The 11,956-nt window shown below is 53.7% G+C and overlaps 1 protein-coding gene across 1 annotated transcript; it reads right to left on the reverse strand.

The window, feature by feature from the left end:
• Positions 1 to 595: 595 nt before the first annotated feature.
• Positions 596 to 1,000, reverse strand: LOC112900689. The gene has a single exon (XM_025969517.1). It carries the CDS (start codon positions 998 to 1,000, stop codon positions 596 to 598), a length of 405 nt encoding a protein of 134 aa, XP_025825302.1.
• Between the last annotated feature and the right edge of the window lie 10,956 nt (positions 1,001 to 11,956).

Below are 11,956 nucleotides of genomic sequence, written 5' to 3' on the forward strand. Positions count from 1 at the left end.
TGATCGGGTCGAATATATGGGCTTTGAGTCCCTGAAGGATCATTCCATTGGCTGGCTCCACCTAGCCGTTACATCCTAGAACTTTGCGCATGTGAAGGAGGTTCCGAGGTTGGTGATGATCCGATTTGGGACGCCGAATCTGTGAGATATTTCGTGGATGAACTCGGCATATTTACCAACGGTGGTAGTTGTGACCGGCTTGACAGGTCAAGCCTTCTCATCGAGATCCAAGGAGTGCTCAGCCTCCTCCCTTGGCACACCAGGCATGTCAGAGGGCTTCCATATGAAGATATCCCAGTTTGCACAGAGGAAGGAGTTGAGCGTGTCTTCCTATGTCGGGTCGAGACCTACCCCGATCAAGGCTGCCTTGCTAGGGGAATCGTCCCGAAGGATGATGGTCTTGGTCTCGACATCCGGCTAAAGCTGGGGCTCGGTAGCCGAGTTCTTCTGGGGACCGGGATGTCCTCCCGAGAGAGTGCCTTGGCCGAGTCGGCGACAAGGATTATGTTTTGGGAATGCTCCAGCGCTGTGGCGGTGTTGATGTTCTCTCTCTCACAAAGATGCGAGGTCTTCACGTCACTGACGATGGAAAGGACTACATCGATGCAGGCATCTTGAGGACAAGATATGTGTAGTTGGGGACTACCATGAACTTGGCGAGGGCGGGTCTCCCAAGGATGGCGTGGTACGGAGTCTCGAACGCAGCCACCTCAAAGTCGATGTGTTCCATACGGTAGTTCTTCTGGGTGCCAAAATTAACCGTGAGGGTGACCTTGCTGATCGGAGTCGACCCGGAACCGGTTATGATCCCGTAGAAAGCTTCCGCTGATGGGACCAGGGTGGTCAAGTCGTAGCCCATGCTCTCCAACATCTTGGGGAAGATGATGTTGAGCCCGCTGCCGCCATCGATAAGCACCCAGGATAGGCGTATTTGGCTGACAACCAGGCTGACCACCAAGGGGGTAGGACCCTGGGTCGGGCAGATGGACCCAGTGATCATGCCTGTCGATGGTGACGGGCACCTCGGACCACTGGGGCGGTTCGACAAGGTGGTGGAACACCGACTTGACCTCCCTTTGGTCGAGCTTGAGCCTGCGTTGGCATGTTGGGTGCCTGGAGCCGCTGAAGATGAAGTTTTCCGTTCGTTCGGCATATTGGAAGTTGCCAGGGATCCGTCAAGACGGTCCTCACGATCTCGCCTGGGCGAGTCGCAGCGACATCCTCGGCTGTAAGAGCCTTTGGAGCCGGATGGCTTATCGCGATAATTGTAGCGGGGGCGCTTGGGGTCGTTTGGAGCGACCAGGTGTTCCAGAGTGCATGGCACTCACGGGCGGTGTGACTTGTGTCCTCGTGCTAGGGGCACTTGCCGTCGAGGAGCCAGTCCAGGTCCTCCTAGTTGAGGAAGCTGCTGGGACGTGGCCGATCTGCTACCGGGACGGTGTTCTCCGGCCGCACTTTTGGTCCTGCTGCTTGGACGACTCGGCGCGATCGTGGGCGACCATCATGGTGCTGGGCCGGGCGGCCGTCCTGGCGCTGCTTGGGGCATTCATCGGCGTGGTGCCGATCCTTGTGGTGGCGGTGCGCCTTCTCGGCATCCTCCATGTCGGTGTGCTTGTTGACGGCCATCATCATCTCGGACACCATCTTGGGGATGCTCTCGAACATCTTCTACTAAAGCTCCATATTATGCAAGCCTTGGTGGAAGTAGTGGATGATGTCCGTGCCATCAACATCGGTGATGGTATTTCGATTAGCGAAATACCTCTCGGTGAAGTCTCGGAGGGACTCATTGGGCTTCAAGGTGACGCTGCCCAGATCCCATCTGGTTTTGGGACCTAGTAGGATGCCTGGAAGTGGTTGACAAAGGCGGTGCAGAGATCCTGCCAGCAGTTGATGGAGCCAGCTCGAAGTCCCTCGAGCCTGTTGAGCACCTAGCGGATCATCATCACAGGGATGTTGGCCGCCATGATGTCGTTGTTGCCGTTGGCAGCTCTGATGATGATGGAGCACGTGTGCAGCCATGTCTTCAGGTCGGAGTCGCTGTTGAACTTGTCGATGCTGACTAGTTTAAAGGTGGATGGCTAGGTGATACCTCGGAGTCTGTTGGAGAAAGCCGAGAAGCCATCAAGGTCACCGCAGGGTTCGTCGTTGGTGTCTTTGGCGGCGGGGGCTTGCGGTCATTGTTGTTGGTTGTCATGTCCGTGCCGACCACGGTTGGAACGGTTGGCCCTGATGGGGCCGTACTCCTCGTCGTACCTCCGGCGGTGTCCACACTCGGCCGCCTCGCGGCCCCGGTGGCGGTTGTTGATGACAGGGTGAAGGTTTCCGTTGTTGCGGAGGTTGGCATGTAGATTCAGCCCATCAACCTCCTCACCATCAGATCGTGAGGCCGAGTGGCGGTTGTGGTTGGACTAGGCCCGGAGGGCCGAGTACACCTTCCTCAGGCGCTGCGCCTGTGCTGCAGCAACATGGAGGTGATTCTGAGCTCTTTCAACCTCGGGTGAATGGGGTAGGGTCTCCAGTACCTCAAAAACGACCGCTATATTGGTGGATGGGGTGGCGAAGACCGGCTAGCCATTGCACTCCAAGATGAAGTCGTCGTCCAGGTTCCGCAGGGTTGGATGATGGTTCCTGGGGTTGCGGCCGTCGGTGCCATTGGCTTCATCCTCCACATCGTTGATGAGTGCCTCGTTCTTCCATCAGAGGGCACGAGACTCATTGCGGTGGATGTGGAGTTGTTGGGCATCATCATCTTAACCCTCGACAGATCTTTCATCGGCAAAGATGATAGAGACTTGGTGCCCCGCTGCCGAGTTGATGTGGGTGGGTGGGAGGGTAAAGAGAATTTCTTCAAAGCCTCCTGTTGGTCCGGGGACCATCTCAGATCTGATCTGTTTGAGTGGCAGATTGGAAATTTGGAGATCCCGCATAGATGCTCGGATCTGGTCTGAGTAGGCTGCAGCACTATCGCGGAGTCCATCGGGGAAACCGCGATCCAAATCGTTCGGGCGTCGGAGGGCGGCCTCAGCGAGCTCGATGCACTCGGCGATGGATCAGCCGACTTGATCTATTGCAGAGGGTTATTGTTGGTGCTGATGACATGACGACGGGTCATCCTAAGACAGGGGCGGGTTGAGTTGTCGAGAGAGATCTCATCGACCCGGTGGACGATGGAGCTCGAGAGGGTTAGATCGAATCTGGACCCTTGCGAGCTTTCCACCTCGGAGGCCGAGGCGCTGATCGGTGGGCTCCTGGGAGTGTACATCTTTGGGGAACTGCTGAAGATGATGGAGTGGCTGGCGGTGGCTTGGATCTGCAGCATCACTTACGCGGAGAGGAAGACGCCGGAGTAGATTGCCATCAAGTTTGCCAAAAGGACCTTAAAAATCCCCCTACCTAGCGCACCAACTGTCGGATGTGGATTCCGGCAAGTCCACCCGTGGTATGCCCAACTAGTAGATTTGTAGGAGAGAGATCGCAGATCCAAGAACTTGATGGTAACACAAGACGAAAGGGTTTAGACAGGTTCGGGATGCAAGAAGCCTAACACTCTACGTCCTGTATTTTGGATTATATTTCTAGGGTTTGATGGTATTGAATGAGATGCTGATGGGTACCCCACGACACCCTTATATATCTGAGCTGCCGTGGGTTACAAGGTAGGTTAAGATCTACTCGGGTTGTTTTCCAAGGAACAGAATTGGTTAAGATACAATCACGGGATAATCTTGGTGCGATCCTAATCCTGATACGTAAGGACCCTTCCGTTGTCCAGCCGAGTGCATGTCCGCCGGGTTGTTATGCCTAGTCCTTTCCTGGAGATCCGGACTCCACTCGGCAGGGAGGTACCTTGGTCTTGGTCTACCTCCATCACTACCCTAGCGCACCCGGGTCTCCCACCCTTTGGATGGGCAAGTAAAGTGCTAGAGTGTTGACGCTCATTAAGTACCAAAAATGCGCGTCAACTTTATCAGACCTAGGGCCACGGGGCTGGGTACATAACGTAGTTTAAAGAGGTTTAAGAGATTAAGTCCATCTTATCTCTTATTCATGTTGTTTATCTCTTATTTATTCCATTTAAATAGGAGATAGGGCTAACCGATACAGGAGGAATCTACTCGAGATATGTTCTGGTACGATTCCTTAGCTGGTGTTGGTTAATATCTTTGTAACCCTAGCCTCTCGGATATATAAGGGAGGACAAAGACCCCCCTTCAGAACAAGATCTCCAGATCATTCTACACCAAAGGCAATACAAACCACCACACAGGACATAGGGTATTACACGCCTCGCGGCCCAAACCTGTCTAAGTTTTGTGTTCCTTGCACCTTCGAGTTCCTGATCTTGGTGTCTCCTCACCTAAAACTTACCACCTTGGGTATACCGTTCGGTGGGCAGCCGGTAAAACACTGACAGCTGGCGCACCGGGTAGGGGAGCGCGTCGAAGATCCACCGGCGAGCTCGATGGCATCTTTCAAATTCACCAGGTCAGTTCCCTCCCAGGGTACGACATTCGTTTTTAGCTTGTGGGTCTGCATCGCAGATGGTGTGGGCGATTTCTGGCGATTTCTCGTCGACATGAAGCTAAAGACTCCAGGGGCGGATCTTCACAGCGACCTCGACAAGTTCGTTGATGATCTCGACGACTTGCCGATCCATGCATCCGCTGCAAAGATCAAGATGGAGTCAGCTTTCAGCTCAACTTCATCAGGCGCTGCGGCAACTTCCCTTGGGCTGGACTCGTTCCAATCTAAGGACTCGCGTAACCGATCCCAACTCGGTTCACGCAATCCGGCCATTGATCTTCAGGAGGCCAACGTCTCTGGGTCCCTTTCCGCGCTAGAGAAGGACCTCGACTCTCTGCTCCAGGTCGGAGGGCCTGAAGCCACCGCATGCCGGGGGGCTTCGGGTTGTTTTGGCGCCAGTGGTCTGATGATCACCTCCATGCCGGAGGGGCGCATTGTACATTGGAGGGGCATGGAGCTCTCCAATCTACTCGAGGCTGAGGGTCGACTTGTGGCTCACCTCGAGCCTTTGCCCTTTCAGGAGGGCAGGCCGCTGGCCACCGTGGTGGAGGAGTCGACTGAACTAGTCGATGCGAGTTCTGATGAGCTCACCTCCCGCCAGGTGTTAATGGCGGAAGAAGGCGAGGATGATGGTGGCTTCCCCACCATCGACTTCGAAGCGGTCTCTGAAGATGAGGCCACAGCCAACACCGGCGACGAGAACGACGCCGATCGTGAGGCACGGAGGGCCAGGAACAGGGCCCGCACAACCCGGCGGAGGAGGGTCAACGAGCGCAGGTGATCTATGCATCGCGAGCTTGACCCTGAATTCCTCGCCGTAAGTGAACGGGGTTTCAGGACCCCGGTGGCCAACATTGCCAGTGTTACGGCCATTCTCGAGCGCAGGGATGATCCGAACGTGCGTCAAGCACTTCTTTACGCGCAGAGGGCCTGGATCCAGTTGGATCAGCAAAACCCAGCGTCCACCATCAGGGTGGAGCGTGTGGGCAAGAGTCGGAGCCAAGCTCACAGCCGCACGGCTGGCGGACGCCTTCGACCTCAGCGCAGCCACAACAACGACAACGCTCGCAGGAGCCAGGCCCCTGGCGGGAGGCAGCAGCCACCTCTAGGGGGCAACCCGCGACAGGCCAATCATCGGCCTCCTCCAGAAGACCTGTGCCAGCACATCAAAGAAGGCCGCGATGCGCGATCCGTGATCGACTCCAGGCGTAAGGTGCGTGAAGAAGTCGAGACTGAAGGAACTGATTGCAGTAATCGCTTCCCAGCTTTCTCTGCACGATTCAGCAGCTATAAGTACCCTGAGGGCTTCAAGCCGATCGGCATCACCAAGTACGACGGCAAGCAGGCTCCTCAGCAGTGGCTACATTGCTACTCCACGGCCATCGAGGTCGCAGGGGGCTCGAACAACACCAAGGTTGTCTACTTCCCGATGGCTTTGGACCCTGTGCCGCTCACGTGGCTGGAGAGCCTCAGCAACAACTCCATTGACTCCTGGGAACGACTCAAGAGGGTCTTCATCGACAACTTCCAGGGAGCGATCGCTCGCGCAGGTACTCATCACGATCTTGCTCAGTGTAAACAGGAATGTAACGAGCTCCTGCGGTCCTACATGCGTTGCTTCTTCGACGTCCGCGCCACCATCGCGAACAACTCGGAGGATGACATCATCGACTGCTTCTACAACGGCATCACCGACCCAGGCATCTACAGAGACTTTGAGCGAAACAGGCCAAAGACTGTTGCGGGCCTTCATGATATGATGCATGATTGGTCCGAACAGGAGGAGAAGATGTGGGAGCGGTTCCCGCGGCGCCAAGATAGCAATCTGAGGCGTCCAAACGACAACCGCAATGACAAAGGCCAGCGGGACTATTCGGGTCCACCCCGAAAGCGCAAGCCAGATGATCTCATCGCGGCTGTGGATCATCCTTCGCGGGGCAAGAAGTCGACAACGTAGGAGGAGTTCGAGAAACTCCTGCAGAAGAAGTGCCAATCGCGCGGCCATCGATTGCTATCACCTTCAGAGGATGTTCAGTAACTCCGGAGGTGGTAAGAAGAATAGGAAGCCTGCGGACAAAGAACCCGAGGATGTTGACCAAGAGGACCAAGGGCGCAACCCTAAGTTCCAGGACGCTTCAAAGACCGTCAACGTCATCTTCGGGGGAGATGGGGATTTCGGATCCAGGCGGGACCAGAAGCTGCTTCTTTGGGAGATCATGTCCGTTGAGCCGGCAGCACCACGACCACTCCGTTGGTCGGAGGTCCCCATCTCATTCTCCCGCGACGACCAGTGGACGAGCTTTTCGAAGCCCGGTAAGTTCCCCCTGGTCCTGGATCCTGTTGTGGCAGAGGTCAGGCTCACCAAGGTCCTCACCGATGGTGGGAGCGGGCTCAACCTCATCTTCGCCAGCACTCTGAAGAAGATGGGCCTGGATTTCAAGGACATGCTGGTTCCGAGCAAGTCCCCGTTCTATGGCATTGTCCCAGGTAACGTGGCGTACCCACTTGGTACGGTAGTTCTCCCAGTCACCTTCGGCACGAGGGAGAACTACCGCACTGAGTTCATCAAGTTCGAAGTGGCCAACTTCGAATGTTCTTATCATGCAACTTTGGGTCGATCGGCACTCGCCAAGTTTATAGCAGTGCCACATTACGTTTATCTGCTTCTCAAGATGCCAGGACTAAGTGGAGTACTTACTCTCCATGGTGACTTGAAGAAGTCGTATGACTGCAATCAGGAGGCGATCCAGTATGCTTCGACTACTCGTGTGCCAGATGCTTCAGGGGAAGTACCCGCGGCCGCGCAGCATCTCTCCCAGTCCGGGCTGGAGATTCCCTCAAGAAAGGCCAGCAAGTCGAGCATCCAGTCGACTGACGACATGGCCCTCAAGACGATCCAGCTCCAGGAGGGTGATTCATCTAAGATCGCTGCCATCGGCGCGGGCTAAGGTGAAACATAGGAACTCGCGCTCGTCAGCTTCCTTCGGGCTAACTGAGATATATTTGCGTGGAAACCAGCGGATATGCCAGGGGTGCCCAGGGAGCTGATCGAGCATAGTCTGAATGTACATCCAAAGGCTGCGCCTAAAAAGCAACGCCTGCGAAGGTTTGCCCACGACAAGTGTAAGGCCATCAAACGGGAGATAGCTAAACTCCTCGCGGCTGGATTCATTAAAGAAGTAATCCATCCAGAGTGGGTAGCTAATCCTGTCCTTGTACGAAAAAAGAATAATGAATGGAGAATGTGTGTTGATTACACTGATCTCAACAAGCACTGCCCAAAAGATCACTTTGGGCTGCCGCGCATTGACCAAGTTGTCGACTCGATGGCTGGTTGTGTCTTTCTTTGTTTTCTTGATTGTTATTCAGGATATCATCAGATTGCGCTCAAGGAGGAGGACCAAATCAAGATAGCTTCATCACCCCGTACGGGACATATGCCTACAAAACCATGTCCTTCGGGTTGAAAAATGCAGGAGCAACCTATCAGCGTGCAATCCAGATGTGCTTCGCGGATCAGCTACACCGGAATATTGAGGCCTATGTGGATGATGTGGTCATCAAGACCAGGGATTCCGATGACTTGATTGCAGATTTGGAAGAAACGTTCAGCAGTCTGCGCAGGTTTCGGTGGAAGCTCAACCCAACCAAGTGCGTTTTTGGAGTACTCTCAGGGAAATTACTCGGGTTCATCGTCAGCAACCGGGGCATCGAAGCCAATCCTGTCAAGATTTCGGCCATCACTGATATGGGGGCTCCGGCCACAATCAAGGATGTGCAGAAGTTAACGGGTTGCATGGCAGCCCTGAACAGGTTCATCTCCCAACTTGGGGAGAGAGGACTACCCTTCTTCAAGCTCCTGAAACGCCAAGATAAGTTCCAATGGACGGAGGAGGCCGAGCGGGCTCTGCAAGATTTGAAACATCACCTTCAGTCTCCTCCGATCCTTACAGCACCATTGCCGGGGAAAGATCTACTACTCTACATCGCGGCAACAACCCATGTTGTCAGCAGTGCTATTGTAGTCGAGCGAGGCGAGGAGGGCCATGCATTTGGAGTGCAGAGGCTTGTCTACTTCGTCAGTGAGGTACTCTCTGAATCCAAGGTACGGTACCCGGCCGTTCAGAAGCTTTTATACGCAATTTTAATTACATCAAGAAAGCTGCGCCATTATTTCGATGAGTATAAGATCACTATGATTACAGATTTCCCGTTGGTGGATATTCTTCACAATCAAGATGCCACGGGGCGTATATCAAAGTGGGCAGTGGAACTGGGGGCTTTGTCAATCGACTTCAAGCCACGCACTGCAATCAAATCTCAAGCTCTAGTCGACTTTATGGCTGAATGGAGGGAGAATCAAGTTCCAACTCCAGTCGACAAGCCAGAGCATTGGACCATGTACTTTGATGGGTCTCTCAAGCTCGATGGCGGCAGCGCCGGAGTTCTGTTTATTTCTCCATGGGGCGAGCAATTGAAGTATGTCCTTCAGATCCTGTGGGTGGTATCCAACAATGAAGCCGAGTATGAAGCCTTGCTTCACGGGCTTCGTTTGGCGATATCACTAGGGATCAGGCGACTACTTGTGTATGGCAACTCTCTTCTTGTCGTTCAGCAAGTCAACAAAGAGTGGGACTGTAACAAGGAGACGATGGACGCCTATGTCCAGGAAGTGCGCAAGTTGGAAAACAAGTTTTTCGGCCTTGAGGTTCAACACGTGCTCAGGTTCCACCGGGAGTCTTTGTCCAGGAGCTCAAGCAGCCATCCATCAAGTCTTCTCCGCAGGTAATCATCGACACGGGTCCCCAACAACCCGATCGAGAGGTTATGGTGCTGGGGGCGGACTGGCGAGAGGCTTTTATCGACTTCATCCGAGATCAAAGGCTACCAGCGGGAATTGACGCGAGGAGTGCAGAGGCAGCACGCGTCATGCGCAGAAGCAAGGCTTTTGTCCTAGTCGACAGCAAGTTCTATCGGCGCGGCGCTCGGTCAGGCGTTCTCATGAAGTGCGTCATAAAGGAAGATAGCTACGACATACTGCGGGAGATCCACGAGGGTGTCTACGGTAACCACGCAGCTTCAAGAACGCTGGTGGGGAAAGCATACAGGGCCGGTTTCTGGTGGCCCACCGCGGTATCCGATGCGGAGGATCTCGTGTGCAGGTGCCAAAATTGTCAATTCTTCGGCAAGCAGTCTCATGTTCCAGCCCACAACCTCATCACCATACCGCCATCCTGGCCCTTTGCTTGCTGGAGCCTTGATATGATTGGGCCCTTCACAATGGCACCAGGCGGTTTCACCCATGTGTTGGTGGCTATCGACAAGTTTACCAAGTGGATCGAGTACAAGCCGATAGCCAAGCTCACACCAGATCGGGTTGTTGATTTCATCTCTGATATCTTGCACCGTTTCGGCTTCCCGAATACCATCATCACGGACTTGGGGGATCAAATTTCACGGCCAACCAGTTCTGGGAGTTCTGTGAGAATGCATGCATCGAGGTTAAATATGTTTCTGTTACACACCCAAGGGCCAATGGACAAGTCAAAAGGGCGAAGGGTATGATAATCGATGGCCTCAAGAAGAGACTCTATGATGAAAACAGCAAGAAGGGAGGCAAATGGATACATGAGCTGCCACATGTCGTCTGGGGGCTTCGGACTCAGTCGTCCAAAGCCACAGGACAAATGCCTTTCTTTCTCGTGTATGGATCTGAAGCTATATTGCCGGCCGACATCATGTGGAGATCCCCAAGGGTTGAAATGTACAACGAAGGCGAGGCGGATGAGGTGAGGCACTTAGAGCTTGATTCTGTTGAAGAAGCTCGTTGCACCGCTCTTGTTAAGTCAGCCCGATACCTGCAGGGGATTCGGCGATATCACGATCACAACGTGAAGGAACGGTCATTCAGCATAGGCGACTTGGTCCTACGTCGCATCCAAGATGAGTCCGGCCTACACAAGCTCAACTCAAGGTGGGAAGGTCCATTCGTCGTCAAGCAAGTTACAAGACCAGGGTCATATCGACTACAATATCCCGAGAGTCAAGATGTTCCGAACTCTTGGAACATCCAGAACCTACGCAAGTTTTACCCATGAGAAGATGTCCGAAGATAGCTGAATATTCGGGGGCTTAGGCGGTCACTTTTTCTTGAATCAATTTGGAGGCTGTGCGCCATAAAATTCGGGTTGAAAATTCCTTTATGAACATACGGAGGCCACGGCCACGTGCAGTATTTATATAAATCGACTTCTTGCCATGGATTTTACGGAGGCTATGGCTACGTTTATATCTTATCGACTTCATGTTTCGACGGAAGCCTCGGCTCCGTCCCTACCTTCAACGAATCGACTTCCGCCGCGACCTTGGATGGTCACTCGCTACGGCATTTATTCCAACAAAATCGATCCGTTCGACTGGTTTATACCCAATCTGTTGGATGGGCTCGCATGAAGAGACACCTCGACTACATCCTGAGTCGTTGCACTCAGGGTAGTTTCATTTTTGCCATAAACACGACAGACCCGCGGCGATGCCCGCGTTTGCTCCCAACGAGTTCGGTCCGCTTGTCTGGTTCCTACCTAACTCGTGGAGCGCGCTCATATGAGGAGCAACCTTGACTACATCCAGAGTCGATGCACTCAGGGTAGTTTTGTTTTTCTGCCTTAAGCACGGCAATCTCGCGACAGTGCTCGCGTTCTTTCCTAACAGTTTAGACCTGCCCGATCGGGCTATGGCTAACTTGTTAGAAGAGTTCCTGCTTGGAGCTATGGCTACCTCCAGGGTCGTTGCACCCGGGGTAGTGTCTACTACTTAGCCTCTAAGTCTGGATCCTGATTCAGTCAAGGCACACACAAGTAGAGACATCAAATAAAGTATACACACAAGGGAATTAGTACTTGTTCTTTACAACCTAATCTTCAAGTACACTTTGCACTATTTGTTCTGCTACAGGTTGGGCTTCTCGGAGGTACTCGTCAAATTGTTCCTCGGTGCAATCCGCCGCCATTCCCTGAGCAAATATCTCTAATCACGCGTCCGGCAAAAAGGACTTCACAAATGCAAGGCGTTGCTGACGCACACGACCGGAGCCTCTGAGAGGAATTTGAGCACTTTCTTCGGGGCTTCACGGAGTTGCTCTAGCAGGGGCCGCGGGCTTGCTTCGCCTTCTTCTGGGGGATCCACCATGTCCACTAGCTCCTGGGCGGCCCCCCTGAGGTCTTCCAGCTCCTTCTATCGCTGCTCGTCCTTCTCGCCCAGCGTCTTGATTTGCTGAAGGCAGTAGACGAACTGTTGTTCAGTGTCACCGATCACCTTCTGCAACCTCTCGACGTCATGTGTACGGCGATACAGCAGGTTCTTCACGTCAGTAAGAAGCTCTTCTTTATATATTAAGATTTTCCTAAGTTCTGTGGTGAAGAGTTTTATC

This window comes from Panicum hallii, chromosome 7 (genome assembly GCF_002211085.1).
Source record: "Panicum hallii strain FIL2 chromosome 7, PHallii_v3.1, whole genome shotgun sequence".
In the NCBI taxonomy this organism is placed as follows: domain Eukaryota; kingdom Viridiplantae; phylum Streptophyta; class Magnoliopsida; order Poales; family Poaceae; genus Panicum; species Panicum hallii.

Excerpts from the sequence above, each read along its gene's own strand:
- LOC112900689 (XM_025969517.1), bottom strand. The coding sequence starts at position 1,000 with ATGATCACTGGGTCCATCTGCCCGACCCAGGGTCCTACCCCCTTGGTG.